The 17,017-nt window shown below is 42.5% G+C and overlaps 1 protein-coding gene across 2 annotated transcripts in view; it reads left to right on the top strand.

Moving 5' to 3' along the window:
* The window catches only part of ap1s1 (adaptor related protein complex 1 subunit sigma 1), a 37,737-nt gene extending 20,741 nt beyond the window's left edge, over positions 1–16,996 (top strand). For both annotated transcript variants that reach the window (XM_020594988.1, XM_020594989.1), the window contains exons 3-5: positions 10,743–10,851; positions 10,950–11,087; positions 15,622–16,996. In XM_020594988.1, coding sequence (XP_020450644.1) covers positions 10,743–10,851; positions 10,950–11,087; positions 15,622–15,669 — 295 coding nt within the window. In that variant the 3' untranslated portion in view covers positions 15,670–16,996. The remainder of the gene's footprint in view (positions 1–10,742; positions 10,852–10,949; positions 11,088–15,621) is intronic.
* Positions 16,997–17,017: the final 21 nt, after the last annotated feature.

Below are 17,017 nucleotides of genomic sequence, written 5' to 3'. Positions count from 1 at the left end.
TTATAGTTCACACACCATGTGTTTTCATGTTTATTCAGATGTAACAATGGAATCTTGTCTGAGACCATTTGGGCTTATCAGTAACAGATGGTACATTTGTCAACATTAGAAAGGGGTGCTTGTGAGTAAGTCAAAAGTCAGTGTTTCCGTACTGTGCATATGACAGTAAACGCATTTCCCTGTACAATGAAATTCTTACTTTGCCGTCCACATGAATGTCACACAGTACAAATGAAATATAAAGTAGATAAGTAAGAAAAAAATCTAAGGCACTTTACAGCAGCAAATGAAGAGATATAATAAAAATATATAAGAATATAAGAGAATGTATGCTGCCTGGGAGCTGTATGTGCAGTAGTCAACAGTGGATGTGCAATTATGTGTATGCATGTGCATGTGCAAACTGAGAATTTAAACAGTACAGGCCGTCAGTACGTCATTTCATGATGCATTTCCTGGTAATAAACTCCTGTCAGCTGTTTAGAGGTCCTGCATTTCACACTTCCAAACCTCCAGTTGGAGGGCAGGGGCATGAACAGTCCGATGCTGTGGGTGGGGTGTTTGAGGATGGAGGCAGCTTTCCTACGCACCCTGCAGTGGTAAATGCTCTGCAGAGAGGGCAGTGGAGTTCTGGTGATCTTCTCCGCAGTCTTTACCACTCTCTGCAGACGCTTATGGTCCATAGCAGTAGTGCTGCCATACCAGATGGTGATGCAGCTGGTCAAGATGCTCTTGACGATGCAGCTGTAGAAGTTGCAAAGGATCCTAGGCAACATGCCAAACCTCCTCAGGAAGTACAGCTGCCATTGGGCCTTCTTGTTCAGCTGTATGGTGTTAAGTGTCCAAGTGAGGTCCTCACTGGACACCCAGGTATTTGAAGCTGATCACCCTCTCCAATTCAAGCCCCCGGATAAACAGTGGCTGATGAGATCTCCTCTCCTTCCTCATGTCCACTATTATCTCCTTCATCTTGTCCGTGTTGAGGCTGAGATTATTGTTCTTGCACTATGACACCAGACTGGCCTGATGAGACAGTTAGTGGAGGAGTGGGGGTTCGGGTGGTCTTGGTGTGTGTGTGTGTGTGTCTCCTCTCTGTGCTGTGGTTGGAGGTCTCAAACCAGGTGTAGAAGGTGTTGAGGTCATCCGGCAGGCTGTCTGTAGAGCTGATGATGGTGGTGGTGGTCCTGTAGTCTGTGATGTGCTTCAGGCCTTGCCACATCCATCCAGAGTCAGCAGTAGAATAGAAGCCACTCGGCTTCTCTCTGTACTGCCTCTTGGCCACTGTGATGGCTTTCCTCAGTCCATACTTTGCAGCTTTGTACTCCGTGACTTGTATGGTGGGCACGATGTTGTCAACATAAGTGCTGATGTACTCAGTCACATACTCAGCATACTCCTGCACGCTGACAGAAAAGTCCTCCAAGGTGGCTGCATCTTTAAACACATCCCAGTCTGTTTGCAAAACAGTCCTGCAGGGTGCTCTCAGTCTCCATGTTCCAAAGTTTCACTTGTTTAGTGACGGGGTTCATTTTTTTTTCCCAGTCTTTGTCTGTAAGCTGGATACAGGAACAAAGAAATGTGGTCTGAGCATCCGAAGTGGGCCCTGTATGCACCACGTATGTTACTATAAACATGATCCAGTGTGTTCTTGTCCCGGGTGGGAATGTCCATATGCTGGTAATATTTGGGGAATACAGTCCATAGATTTCAGTGATTAAAGTCGCCTGCGGCGATAAATACAGCATCGGGATGAGCCATCTCTAGCACGCTGACGACATCATGGAGTTTGCCGAGAGCCGCCGTGGAATTAGCTCTTGGAGCTATGTATATTCCAGCCAAAAACACACAGCTAAATTCTCTTGGTAGATGATAGGAACGACATTTCAGCAATAAAAACTCCACATCTGGCAAACAGTGTTTATAAACAGTCTGTACATCTCCACACCACGAGTTGTTGATAAGCACACACACACACACCTCTCCCTTCGGCCTTACGAGTGTCTGCAGTCCGGTCTCCTCGGTGATTCTGGGCCACTGTCTGGCATCCAGACAATTCTGTAATCCTGGCTCTTAGCTCGTCTAGTTTGTTTTCCAGAGACCGCACATTAGCTAGCAAGAGGCTGGGTAGCGGTGGTCGGCTAGTGTGAGCTTTTAGCCTAGCATGGAGCCCTCCCCTCCTGCCGCACTTGCGTCTACGTCTCCGGATCGCTGTCCTGGGGTCAGCCTGCTCACTCGAGGTTGGTGCTTCGGGGCCTACTTGGGAGTGACAGTGGTTGCTGCGGGAGCGGAAAATAGTCGTAGCTCCGGTGGAATAAAACCGGTGAATTCCAGAGGGCTGTGATTAGCGATGTCCAGCAATGCCTATTTGTTGTATGTTGTGACATACATGACATTTGTGCACTGCACAAAAAAGCAAAAAACACACAAAAAAGAAAAAAATTGTGACATTCAATGGCAGCACGAGCACACACGTCAGCCTCGACAGGCGCCATGTTAAAAGTTAAGCGTGATGAGGTGGAAGCACAGAGAGAAGAGACATTCTACTGTATATGCTTTATGCCAACGTTGAAGGAAAGAGTTTTTTTTTCTGAAGTAAAATGTTTTACTTTTGTTCAAATAATCAGAGTACTTCCTCTTTTTACATTCTTACATTTCAAGAACATAGGGGTTTACATATTCTTAACCTGACCAGGTTCTATATTATTTCATTCTGGCAACATGACTTTTATCAACAGTTATATCTATGGAAATGGCGTAAATAGCTATGTGTTTTCAATACAGAAAGGCATTTGAGAGAAATTTATTTTTATGGGGCTGGTGTCACAGATTCAGTTGTCTTTTATCTTGTATCTAAACCATCTTTTGTAAATTTTATGTTTTTCATCACCTATTTTGACATACACCTATCAGGCACAACATTATGACCACCTGCCTAATACTGTTTACATAGGAGTTAGTGTGACAGTTGGTCGGCACTCGTGTCACTCTGCAGCTCACTGTGCATCTTCTGTGAATCCATTTCCTTCCACAGTTCTACTGTCAGGAAGAGTACAGACGTGTCTACAATTCAGTGAAAAACCTATGTAAAAGGAGTGAAAACTCTGGTCATGATGACAAGTTAGAGGGATTTTTTTTTTTTTCAAATTCAACAGCCTCACCACTCTAGGTGTAATATCATCCCCACAACCCCTGACTCTTTTTGTTCATAGAGACCAATGTACAGTATTTCTCATTTTCAACCATTTTAACAAAGATTCAAATATATTTTAATCTTTTGAAAAGTACAAATGGAAGTTAAAAGTTTAACCTACAGTAGGTCAACCTCATCATCAGTGAACCATTGGTGTCCATGACCCTGTCGCCAGTTCACCATTTGTCCTTCCTTAGACACTGTTGGTAGGTACTAACCACTGCAGACCAGGAACACCCACCAAGACCTGCAGTGTGGGAGATGCTCTGACCCACTCGTCTGGCCCTTGTCAAAGTCACTCAGATCCTTACACTTGCCCATTTTCCCTGCTTCTAACACTTCAACTTTGAGGACTGAATGTTCACTTGCTACCTAATATATCCCACGCACTGACAGGTGCCACTGTAACAGATAGTCAGTGCTAGCCACTTCACCTGCCAGTGGTCAGAATGTTATGCCTGATCAGTGTAATTTATATCTCTCTCTGTTAGGTTTCCACCTCATTGCTGGTGTATTGTCTCTTTCTGTCATCACTTATATAGTATCTATGATACCCTGGCCCTTTTTTCCAAATGTTACACCAGAGGAGGGGTATTTTTTTTCTACTTCCCCACCAGATGGAGTTTTTTAAAACTCATCGCACTGGTTAATCGGTGATGGTAATGTATACATTGCTCTGTCAACCGCTAATCACAGCAAGAAGAATGGACATTATTTCCACCAGACAAATATTTTTTCAATAAGGCATGTGCCATCACCAAATACAGTATATTGTCTGTATGTATATGTGCGTGTGTGTGCATGGCATGTGCGTGTGTACATTGCCCATTCAAGGGTGCTTACACCATAACAGGCTAACTGCCTGGTTATTTCCTAACCACTACAGAGCTCAGCATAGGTAAACCACTATCTTCATAATCATCTCCACTGTTTTGAGCATGTTCAGCTCTAGGTTGTTGCAGCTACACCACATGACCAGCTGTTCAACTTCCCATCTATAGGATGACCATCTTGGATGAGACCAATGACCATTGTGTCATCTACAAACTTTAGGAGCATAACAGAGGGGTCCTTCGAGATGCAGTCATTGGTGTAGAGTGAAAACGGCAGAGGGGAGAGCACAGATCCCTGGGGGGGTGCCCGTGCTGATTGACTGGGTGCTTGATGTGTTTTTCCCCAGCTGCACCTGCTGCTTCCTGTCTGTCAGAAAGCTAGTGATCCACTGACAGGTGGGGGCAGGTACAATGAGCTGGGTCAGTTTGGAGTGGAGGATGTCTGGGATGATGGTGTTGAACGCTGAGCCGAAGTCCACAAAGAGGGCCCATGCATAGGTCCCTGGGGAGTCGAGGTGTTGCAGGATGTAATGCAGTGCCATGTTGTTGCTGCATCATCCACTGACCTGCAGGGGGTCTATAATGCCCTTCAGGTGGGCCAGCATCAGTCTTTCAAAGACTTCATAACTACAGATGTCAGGGTGATAGGTCTGTAATCATTCAGTCCACTGATGGAGGGTGTCTTGGGGACTGGAATGATGGAGCATTTGAAGCAGGAGGGGACTTCACACAGCCTTAGTGACCTGTTGAATGTAAGTGTGAAGATGGGGGCCAGCTGACCAGCACACACTTTCAGGCAGGAGGGGGTCACACCATCTGGGCCTGGTGCCTATCATCTTTTTTTTTTTTTAAAGAGGCCATGCACATCCGTTTCTCAGATCGTTAGAGGTAGGGGGCTGGAGGGAAGGGTGGTAATTGTCGGGGAAGGGGCTGCTGAGTCTGAGGTGTGGAGGGTGAGGGGGGAGTGTTGATTCTCAAACCTACAGTAGAACACATTCAGGTCATCTGCTAGTTAACGGTCCTCCACAGCAGAGAGGGATGGTTTCCTGTAGCCAGTGATATTTTTCAGGCTTCTCCACACAGATGAGGGGTCATTGGCTGAAACCTGAGCTTTCAGCTTTTCAGAGTAGCTCCTCTTTGCTACTCTGATCTTCCTTGTCAGTGTGTTCCTGGCCTGCCTGTACAGAATCTTGTTCTGTAGGCCTCCTCTTTGGCATGATGAAGCTACTTGAGTCTTACTATGAACCAGGGCTTGTTGTATGTGCAGAAGGTCTTGGTGGGCATGTACATATCCTCACAAAAGCTGATGTATGATGTCACAGTGCCAGTGAGTTCATCCAGGTTTATAGCTGCAGCCACAAATACACTCCAGTCAGAGCAGCCCTGTAGCTCTCACCGATTTTAAACCATACATCTATCTAAAAACTGTTAGCTAAACCTCCTTGAAACCTAACCCTGACACTAACCCTTAATCCCTGTAAATTATTTAATATTAAGAGAGAGAACTATTAGGTTTTTCACCTGTAGGTCTTCAGGGAGCAATAACCTATATCTGTGTGCTGGTGGTCAGACCTGTTGTATTAACATTCCTTTGATGTAGTATCCCTAGCCTTTCGGGGTGCGGGTCAGTCCTGTTCTCATGAGATAGAAGACTTCATGACATGGAGGTGAACTTCTAATTTGGTCAGTCTTATTCCAGCACTTAAATCAGCGCTGATATCCAAGAGGACAAGTATGGAGACAAGTCCTTTGTCTGAGGATAGGAGGAGATTGTTGGTGACTTTCTCCAATGCAGTTTCTATACCAGGTGTGGGCAAACTACGGCCTGTGGGCCACATCTTTTAATCTGGCCCACCGAAGATTGGTATAGGATTAGCCAAATCATATCATAATTATGACTGCATTCATTTGACCTTGTTCTGTAATGCCTGGCATTCCACCAGGTGGTGCATTAGGCGCGGTGATACATTGACTTGATTTTGCGGAGCCAGGGCTACTCTCAGTTATTACTCTGCTACTGCTCTGAACCCATCTGCAACAATGAGTGGGCCAAAGAAAAGAAAAGTCGACAGTGAGTGCCAAGTGTTCAATAAGGAATGGGCAACTAAATATTATTTTTACTGAAGTCCAGTCAAAGGCTGTATGTCTTATTTGCCAAGAAATCATTGCAGTTTTAAAGAAATACATCAGCCATCACTTTTCTACCAAGCATGCTAATTATGCTAACAACCAGTCAACGCACGAACGGATGGCTACAGCTCAAAGGTTGGCAGCTAGTTTGCAGGCTCAGCAAAACCCCTTTATCCGACAAACTGCCATCCAAGAATCAAGCACGAAGGCAGGTTATTTGCTGGCATTCATATTAGCAAAGACCAGCAAGCCTTTCTACGAAGGGGAGTTTCTCAAAGAGTGCATGGTAGAGACGGCAGGTTTCTTGTGTCCTGAGAGCAAGAACAAATTTGAAAAAATTAGCTTATCATGCAGGACAGTGACTCACCATGTTGAGCTAATTGACAAAGACTTAGCTAGCAAGCTAAACAAAAAACCGGAGTCATTTACATTATATTCCTTGGCACTGGACGAAAGTAATGACATAAAGTACACCGCTCAGCTTTTAATTTTTATCAAAGGCATTAATGAGTTTTGAGATAACGGAGGAGTTTTTGGCCATGGAATCCCTAAAGGGGAAAACGGGTGGAGAGGACTTGTATGACAGTCGGGTGTCGGGAGTCATCGAGAGGCACAAACTACCTTGGAGTACGCTTGCCAACGTTACCACAGATGGATCGCCAAATCTGACTGGAAAAAATGTCGGGCTGCTCAAAAGAATCCAGGAGAGGGTGAAAGAGGACAACCCTAAGCAGGAGATAATTTTCTTACTCTGCATAATCCACCAGGAAGCACTGTGTAAATCCGTATTGCAGCTTGACCACATAGTGAAGACAGTTGTAAAGCTCGTTAACTTTATTCGAGCAAGGGGACTTCAGCATCGTCAGTTTAAGCTTCTTGAAAAAAAACGATGCTGATCACCAGGACTTGCTTTATTGCTCTAATGTCCGCTGGTTAAGTTTGGGGAAAGTATGTCAAGTGTGGGAGCTCAAACAGGAGATTAGCTCATTTTTGGAGCTACTTGAGAAAGCTGACCATTTTCCTTAGCTGAGTGACACAGATTGGCTTTGTGATTTAGCTTTTGCTGGGGACATACTGACACATATGAATGAGTTTGCCCACCCCTGTTCTATACTATGATGGTCTCTAAATCCTGACTGAAAATCCTCAAACAAATCATTCTTGTGCAAGTGGTCACCAAACTGCTTTGCAACAGCTCTTTCAAGAATTTTAGAAATAAACTGGAGATTGGATATTAGTCTATAATTAGCCAGAACACACTTGTCAAGAGTAGGCTTTTTGAGTAGAGGTTTAATTACAGCAACCTTGCAGAACATAGCCAGTTAATAGAGATGGGTTGATCAGATGTAATATGGACGTGTTGGTTGGGGTAAAATGTCTTTGAGCAGTCTGGTCAGGATGGGGTCTAAGAGACATATTGACTTAGATGAAGCAGTGGTTGAGGTCAGCTCAGAGAGAGAAATGGAAGTGAATCAGTCTTAATATAAATGAGGTCTTACAGATGTTTCTAAAGCTATTGTACTTGATGATAAATCTGTGTTAGTTGTGGGAAGTATCTGATTATGATAAGATAAAAATCTTGATAAGTCTGGTGGAGTGGGCCTGAAGACTGATAGCTTCTCCCTGAAGGCAGGAGTCTGAAGTGGGAGTATGAGGGGTGGGAGGCGTCATCAGCAATGCTGATGGTTTTGTGGGTGAGGCGGGTGTTAAAAATGTTCGTAAAGGAAGGCAGTGCCAGTGATCTTGCTGGCTGAATTCACTATGTGTTGCAGAGTCCTTCTGCAGGAGGCAGTACAGCCTCTGTACCACACAGTGATGCAGCCAGTGATAATGCTCTCAATGGTGCCCCGCTGGAAGGAGTGCGTGATGGGGGTGGGACACTAGTTCTCTTTAGTTTGTGGAGAAAGTAGAGGTGTGTTTGAGCTTTCTTGGCCAGTGATGTGGTGTTGTTGGTCCAGGAGAGATGTGCATCCCCGGGAACTTGGTACTGCTCACTCTCTCCACTACAGCACCGTTGATGGTCAGTGGGGGGGTGCTTTAGAGGTTTTCTCCTGAAGTCTACAACAATCTCTTTAGTCTTCCCCACATTGAGGAAGAGGTTATTGTCCTTACACCACTGGACCAGTTGGCACACCTCACTCCTGTAGTTGGCCTCATCATTGTTGGTAATGAGGCCAACTGCAGTCGTGTCATCCGCAAACTTGACAACGTGGTTGGCGCTGTAGGTTGGCGTGGGTCGGCAGTGTAAAGAGCAATGGGCTGAGCGCACACCCCTGCGGAGCCCCTATGCTCAGCGTGATGGTCTTGGAGATGTTGCTGCTGATCCGCACATTTTGTGGCCTCCCTGTTAGAAAGTCCAGCACCCAGATGCAGAGAGAGGTTTTGAGTCCCAGGTGTCCAAGTTTTTGTGTAAGCTGCTGGGGAATTATTGTGTTGAATGCTGAACTAAAGTCTAGGAACAGCATTCGCACTGTAAGAGTTCTTTGAATCTAGGTGGGTGAGGGCTAGATGGAGAACAGCAGTAATGGCATCGTCTGTGGACCTGTTTGACCTGTATGCAAACTGAAATGGGTCGTGAGAGGGAGGAAGGATGGACTTGACGTTCTGCATGACCAGCTGCTCAAAGCACTTCATAATAATTGAAGTCAGTGCTACAGGCCGATAGTCATTGTAATTGGTTGGGTGGGGCTTCTTTGGAATTGGAATTATTGTGGCAGTCTTGAAACACATGGGAACAACCGCTTGGCCCAGGGAGATGTTAAAGATGTCCATGTGGACATTCTTGAGCTCCTTGGCACAGTCCTTTAAAACACGACCAGGTATTTGAATGCTCCCTTGCATGCGGTGTACACAAGGTCCAGTGTATTGTCTCCTCTCGTTGGAAAGTCCACATGTTGGTGCAGATTGGGCAATAAAACCTTTAAATCCGCGTGATTGAAGTCTCCAGCTATGATGAGGAATCTGTCTGGGTGCACTGTCTGTTGTTCAAGTGATGGCCTGGTAGAGTTTATTTAGTGCCTCACTCCTATCACTGGTGTTAGCAGTGGGAGGCATGTACACAGCTATCAACAGATTTACTGAGTGCTCCCTACATAAATAGAAAGGCCAGAACTTGATGATAAACTCCACCAATGGAGAACAGTGTTTTTGAACAATAGCAGCGTCCCGACACCAAGCATTGCTAATGTAAACACAAACTCCCCCTCCACGTGTTTTGCCTCCTTGCTCAAGGACTCTGTCAGCTCGGTAGCATGTGTGTTCGTGCCACCATCTTGTTTTTACTATAAAATGTGTTTGTCATATTTTAAGAATCAGAATCATCTTTAATGGCCAAGTATATTTAAACATACAAGTCAACTGTGATCAGCTGTGGTCATTTTGATTAGCTCAGCATGAAGAGAGCTTTTCTGGAGCACTTTAGTCCCTGGTAGTGCAACTGAAGCAAACAATCAAATATTGGTGACTGGAAAACTTGTCAGCATAGAAGGAAAAATGGATGGGGCAAAATATCGAAAATCTGCTGCCCTCTGCCAGAAAGTTGTCAGTGGGAAGAAGGTTTACCTTCCAACATGATAATGACCCAAAGCAAAAATGACCACACAGTGGTTGAAGGAGAAAAAGGTGAATGTCCTTGCATGGCCTAGTCAGAGCTCAGACCCTATTGAAAATCTGTGGAATGACTTGAAGACTGCAGTCCACAAATGGTCACCATCAAATTTAACTGAACTTGAGCAGTTCTGCAAAGAAGAGTAGGCAAATATTGCAAAGTCTAGATGTGCAAAGTTAGTAGAGACATATCCCAACAGACTAAAGGCTGTAATTAAAGCAAAAGGTGGTTCAACAAATTACTGACACAAGGGTGCGATCCTTTTTCTAAGTCAGTTATTCTAGTTTTGATTATTTTTTTTTCTGACATGTTGGTGTTATATCTTCCACTTGGATGTTTTAAGTTGCACCGACTACATACAGCTGAATAAAACAAAACTGTGTTCATTTCAGGCTGCAAAATAACAAAATGAGAGAAAAGAAGGTGAGAAAAAGGGAGGGAGTATTTATAAATAAATATGCACACACATTATGGCAGAGGAACTTCCAGACTGATATATACTATGGTTATATTTACAATTTATTACACTGTGGTGATTGCTGTGTCCAGTCACACAGTCATGGATTAACTGTTCATCAGACTGATAGTACGGGGGAAGAAACTGTCTGTCCTTGTCTCTGGTTGTTTTGGTGTACAGTGACCTGTAGCGCCGTTCAGAGGGGAGGAGTTCAAACAGTTTACGTCCAGGACATGATGGGTTTTTCTGCATTCTGAACTCTGCACTGGAGTCTGTTCCTGTCCTGTTTGATTGCTGAACCAAATCAGACAGTGTTGGATGAGCAGAGAACAGATTCAGTGATTCCCCTGTAGAACTGGCTTAGCAGCTCTTGGGGCAGGTTGAACTTTGTGAGCTGGTGCAGGAATTGCATCCTCTGCTGAGCCTTTTCAGCTTTGCTGTAGAAAAAAGTTGATCTTGTCAGGTGTTGTTATATTGATATGTTGTTTCTGTTTTTTGTGTGTGACCATGTACATATTTATGCAGGTATGCCAGCCTGTATTTCTGTTGTGCAATTGAAGAGCAGGACAATGAGCTGATCACACTGGAAATCATCCACCGCTTTGTAGAGTTGCTGGATAAATACTTTGGCAGTGTAAGTCTAAATCAGAGATATAAATCTCTGTTAGAGAGTAACATGAGAAAATGTGAAGAATTCTACTGTAGAAAGAACTTTTTTTTTTTTTTTTGCAGGTTTGTGAACTAGACATCATCTTTAACTTTGAGAAAGCCTACTTCATTCTAGATGAATTCCTGATGGGAGGAGAGATCCAGGACACATCTAAGAAGAGTGTCCTCAAAGCTATTGAACAAGCTGATCTACTGCAAGAGGTAACCTGGGCTATAAGGCTTCACCCACCACCTCCACCAAGGAGTGTTAGAGTTGGGTTTTTGTCCACTTATGTTGTTAGCAGGTTATCACAAAAAGGGTATTTCTACCTCTGAGTACCCTTCTAACCACTTCAGAGTGGTTATGTGGGTCCACCATGTTTGTTTACAACAATTTTTTATTTAATTTCTTGTTGTTGTTATTAATACACCGCAGAATGATAGGTGATCTTTTCATCACACTGGTCAGCTACAGGCACTCCATGTGCTGACTGAAGGTTGTGTTGTGTGTGCCTGTGACCAATCAGGTGCGATGACAGAGAAGGATCATATCATCAAGTTAAAGGGAGGAGGGCTGGGCTGACAGCCTACAGAACAGATGACAGGAGTGTGCGAACAGCAGAAAATGAGTGACCGATACAAACAAAGTAGCATTTGGATGCGTTTTAATAACATAGACATTGAGCAGGGTCTACTAACAGTCTTCACAGGCATATTAGAACTGTATATCCAACATAGTGTTAGATGATGGTTTTTATACCAAACATGATGTAAAATATGTAATCTGGAAGGTTTAGTGTAACAAATAATTTAAGTGATATGGGTGCACACATATATCAGTCCTAGGTCAAAATATTAAATTTGGCTGAATTACAAAAGCCAGAAGTAGTACTAAATGAAGAGCCATTTGGCATCCCATCTTTTATTGCTGAGCCTGAGCCAGATGAGCTGGCTCTCCGAAAAGAGCCGGAATTCCCATCACTAGATAATAGCACATCCTGAAACGTTGACACTCGTCAACCCGTGATGACGTGTGTCAGTTCCCCCGCTGGTGTGTGGGCTTTCATTGAAAATAATGGGTGCATATTATTATATTTACAGGACCCCTACAGTTTACTACAAGAAACATTCTCCAGGATTTCCAACTATACAATAAACTGGAATAAATTCACCATATTGCCACTCTCTCAAGATGCCTGGGATTCTGCAGCTCAAGACTGCCCCCTTCCCCTTCACACTGGCAACATTAAGTATTTTAGGTATCAGTATTTCCCCCAGGCTGTCACAACTTTTTAACCTCAACTAAAAAAAAAAAAGGAAGATAATTTCAAATGCTTGTCCAACCTCCGACTCACTCATTTGTTGAATTGCTACATTGAAAATGAAAACTTTACCACAAATTAACTACCTGTTTTCAATGCTCCCCACAACACCCACAGATAAATGGTTCAAATCACTTGATTCTCTAACTTCGCAATTTTACTGGGAAAAACAAGAAACCCAAAATTTCTCTGTCAACACTTCAGAAGAACAAATCACAAGGTGGCCTAGAAGCACCAAATTTTGAGCATTATTTCTTAGCAAATCAACTACAATACTTAGTTAAATGGATCCAGAAGGACAGTTATTATACCTCATGGATAGAACTAGAACAAAATCAATGCAAAAATACTTCAGTTGAAGACCTTTCCTCAATTAAGAAAATGAACTATTGCAAAAATATCACAATCTCTGCAACTCTGGCAGCCTGGTGGAAAGCAATCAAAACCGCTAAATCATCATTAGCACCATGTAGATACACTCCAATTTGGCACAGCCCTGACTTTCAACTGCATAACAACCCCATCTACTTTCCAACGTGGCAACACAAAGGAATTTGCTCACCTTCATCACCTATTTGAAAATAACCAGCTTATACCATTGAGTACATTAGGCAAGAAATACGGATTTGGGAGAGGAGAATTTCTCCAGTACCAACAGTTAAAATCCATAATTAAATCAAAGATCAATATAATCAACAACCCACTACAGCCATCCATGCTAGCTGAGGATATAATGAAATTTACAAACTCAAAGAAGATATACCGCAACAGAAATGGACTTGGAATTCTAGATAGAAGACGTTTCACCTCTCATCCAAGAGGCTTCATCAGTTCTGACTGACTGGTGTTGAGTCGGAGATATTTATCCCCCTCGGTGTGGTTTCAGTCCTTAGAAGGCCAACAATGTCCATTAACGACTGAGTCGTTACAGCCCAGCCCAGTATCAGTGAGGGTCGTTACCTGTCTTTGGATCCTCCCCTGTCAACCGACGCCTGTTGTCCTGGTGGGCATGTTTGGGCAGAGATCTCAAAACCGGGTTGTAGATGGAAGACAAGTTGTGTCGTAGTCCACCACCCCTATTTAGTGAGGGGTGTTCTATTTTTACGAAAATAGCTTCCTTAACACCTCTCTCAAACCAGCGATGTTCTCTGGCGAGGATCTGGACTTCACTGTCTTCAAAAGAGTGTCCTTTCTCCTTCTGGTGGAGGTGGACTGCTGACTCTGGTCCACTGGAGTTGGCAAAGAAGATATCTAAACTTTATAAGCTAATGTCAAATACAGATGTAACAATACTAATACAGATACTTGTTCACAATGCACTCTGGGTTGTGCCGATGATTACTTCCATGCTACTTGGATCTGTCAACCTGTTTACTCTCTCTGGGTAGCAGTGACAGAGAAACTCTTCACCATCTTGAGCTGTAGAATCCCCCCATGCCCGTCACTCTGCCTGCTCGGTAATATCACAGAAGTCAACCACTTACCAGTTAAATATAAAAACCCACTTCTCTCTATCGCCAAGAAAACGATCCTTCTAAATCGAAATCTAAAAACTCATTACACATCAACCAATGGACCAACCTTCTCATAGAACACATCAGACTAGAGAAAGCCATCATCCACCCATAAGAATAATATACCAACTTTTACTGATACTTGGAATCCATTTCTAATCACTTTTAACTTAAACCAGATACCTGGGTTCAAGGCCAAGGCCACACACATTCCCACAAACTCCTAGAAATATAATAAGTTTCTTTTTATTTCATTATTGTTACTGTTATTAGTCCTCATTGTCCATGCTACAGTTTTGAGTATATCACATCTATCAAGCAAACCAGATTAACTGAGAATATCCCAGTCATCTCACCACCACAGTTTGGCCCTTGTCGAAGTCACTCAGATCCTTACACTTGCCCATTTTTCCTGCTTCCATCACTTCTGCCTAATATACCCCACACACTGACAGGTGCCACTCTGCCATTGGTCATAATGTTATGCCTGATCAGTGTACAATGGTCATATTTACTGTTTATTGCACTGTGGTGATTTCTGTGTCCAGTCATACAGTCACGTATTAACAGTTCAGCAGAGTAATGGCACGGGGGAGGAAACTGTCCTTGTGTCTGGTTGTTTTTTGGTGTACAGTGACCTGTAGTGCCATCCAGAGGGGAAGAATTCAAACAGTTTATGTCCAGGACGTGAGGGGCCTGCCCTCCTTGTAACCCATGAGGTATACAGGCCCCCCAAGGAGGGCAGGCTGGCACACGCCACCTGTACGTGGTGCCCTTTAGTCAACAAATCCTGACTAACTTTAACCATTCAGAACATTTTAGTCTTGTTTTGTCTGTGAGTTCTAATCTATTTTTTGTCATGCTTTTTGAATGTGTCTTTTGAGTATTTTGACAACACAGCCATCACCAGCTTTGTTGCATACATTTATTATTACAGGTGTTCTTGTCTCTTACAAGGTTAGTGGAAAAAGTCACTTTTCACACACCATCCATGTCACTCTCCACACTAAATTCTTATATTATTACCAAATTCTCACTGTTTGAACAGAATGTTGAATGTTAGACTATAAGATGTTTCTTAATAACAGTAGAGCAGCAGGTCAAAGAGAGCGATCTACTTCTGAATGTGATATTTTTGGGTGGTGGTGATTACTGTTCAACTAATGCAGTACATTTCATCATAGTTATCATTTTCAGAGGCTACTTTTTTATTTGTTATAGTCTTGTTTTGTTGTGGAAAAAAGTCATCAGTGAATATATTTTTTTGTTTTGTTTTTGAAGAAATAACCACATCACAATATGAAAAATACAAAGAACAATATGGGTTCTTGTTTACTTGTGTATGAAAAATGCCTCTCAAATGCTGCCATCATTTATGAATCTGTCATTGATTTAAGTTGCATGATATTTTTAGTTCCACAGCTGTGGGCAAAAGCACAAACAGGAATGAGGAAATTACTTTTTAATCCTTCTTTTTTTCCCCATAGCTCATCCTGACCTATTATCTCAAAAGGGAACATTAAAGTACATTGTACAAATTTTGACCTATTTGATAGAAGAATGCATTAACAAGATTATTAATCTGAAAAAACTTTCAGCTTTCAGTGCATGGCAGTTTTCAGTATTCAAATTTGCAGGCAAATTTTGGTTGGTCCCAAAAAAGCACTGATGTTCAACATCCAGCCCTAGGTGGTCTTTTGGCTTAATATTTAAGAGCAGCATAGTCCTTGGCCTGCCATAAACAGCATTATTTTATTTCCTTATTTCTGTTTCAGGGTTGCATAAGGCCATAATATAATGTGACTAAACATATGTGACTATAGTGATTCATATGTCTGTTCCTCTGGGACCTGGCAGCCCCATGGGATGTTGATGTGTGTATATACCTATATTTTATTATCTCTGTGTTTCCTTTTGCAGGAGGATGAGCCACCTAGAAGTGTGTTGGAGGAGATGGGTTTGGCATAGTACACAGCAGTGTTGTGAATGACTAAGGCAGAGGCCTGGATAAGAAGGAGGAGGACAGAATCTGGGATTGAACATTTTTGGACTGACAACTGTAGTTATGTGGCTCTGGGGACTGATGTACAGTGTTAAAAGATTCTATGTTTGTACATGTCTTTTAGTAGTTGTGTGGACAAATTTTATTTTGATACCATTGTTGTGAGGACATTTTGGCCTGTCCTCTCAATGTAAAAGGGCTCTTTAAAGGTTAAAGAATAAGGCTGGTCATTTCTATATATATTTTTATTTCTAAAAGTCAACTGCACATGTGCAAGATCTCCATGAAAGCATGAGGAGCTAGCAGACTGTAAACAAAGCAGAGAGCTTGCATGGTGATCTTGCGCATGTACAGCTGACCCTTGTACCATTGCTTATTAACACTTATCCAAATTCTAAAGGTATTTCCCGAATCCTTATAAATTCTTCTAATGATACATGAGGATTCAGGAAATACCTTCAGAATTTGGGTGAGTGTTATGAAATTAAGGTATGGGGTTAAAATGTTTGGGAAGTTTCAGTTGCAAAAGCTCATGGAAGATGAGCTCTCTGACTCGAGTGTATGCAATACATGAGTCACAAGCTGGGGCTCATCTAGCCCTTTCTTACTTCAGATTCTGTAAAAACATACCGTATGGCTGTTTGGAGCTTTTGGGGCAACATTTTTTAACAAATATGCAGGTATTGTGTTTTGTAATAAAGAAGTACATCACCCACTGAAGCAGTGTATTTTAATGGTGTTTTTAATAGTTTTTGAACAATAATGGGCATCTGTGACACAAACAAATTAGCTCATCCAGGTTTGAGAGTGAGACATTATTAGTGAGTTTAGAGGCAATTCATTGTTGATTTTAGTTTCTGTATGGGAATTGTTGAAAATTCTATTAATATAGTAAGTGACCAGCCTCATCCTTTAATAACCCTAACCCTTTAAATAATTTTTGGCAAACCATAACTTAACCATAAGGTAAGGGTTGGATTTTAGGCATTTAGTTGTGATGTTTACCTTATGGTAAGGTTAAGAAAACATTATGTGACCTCAATTATAGAAAGGTTTGTGTGTGTGAGTGATTGAAACAGTTAAGACAAGAACCCATTGTGGATACAACTTAAAACTGTAGTGAGACAGGCTGGTGGTTTGTCTTTGCTTCAAAGGGCTGGTTGAACAGTCACACCTTGTTGTCAATGTTAGGTACTGAATGTGGACTGAGAGTAGTTCAGGGATTTCAGTAGCAAGACAAAAAAAAATTTACTCTGTCACTCAAGTGAATAAGTCTTATGTTGGATTTTTTCTCCAGAATTGTAATTAAAATAT

This window comes from Monopterus albus, unplaced genomic scaffold (assembly GCF_001952655.1).
Source record: "Monopterus albus unplaced genomic scaffold, M_albus_1.0 scaffold25.1, whole genome shotgun sequence".
NCBI lineage: Eukaryota > Metazoa > Chordata > Actinopteri > Synbranchiformes > Synbranchidae > Monopterus > Monopterus albus.
Note: the sequence above shows the minus strand (reverse complement) of the source record. Positions and strands in the feature narration are given on the sequence as shown.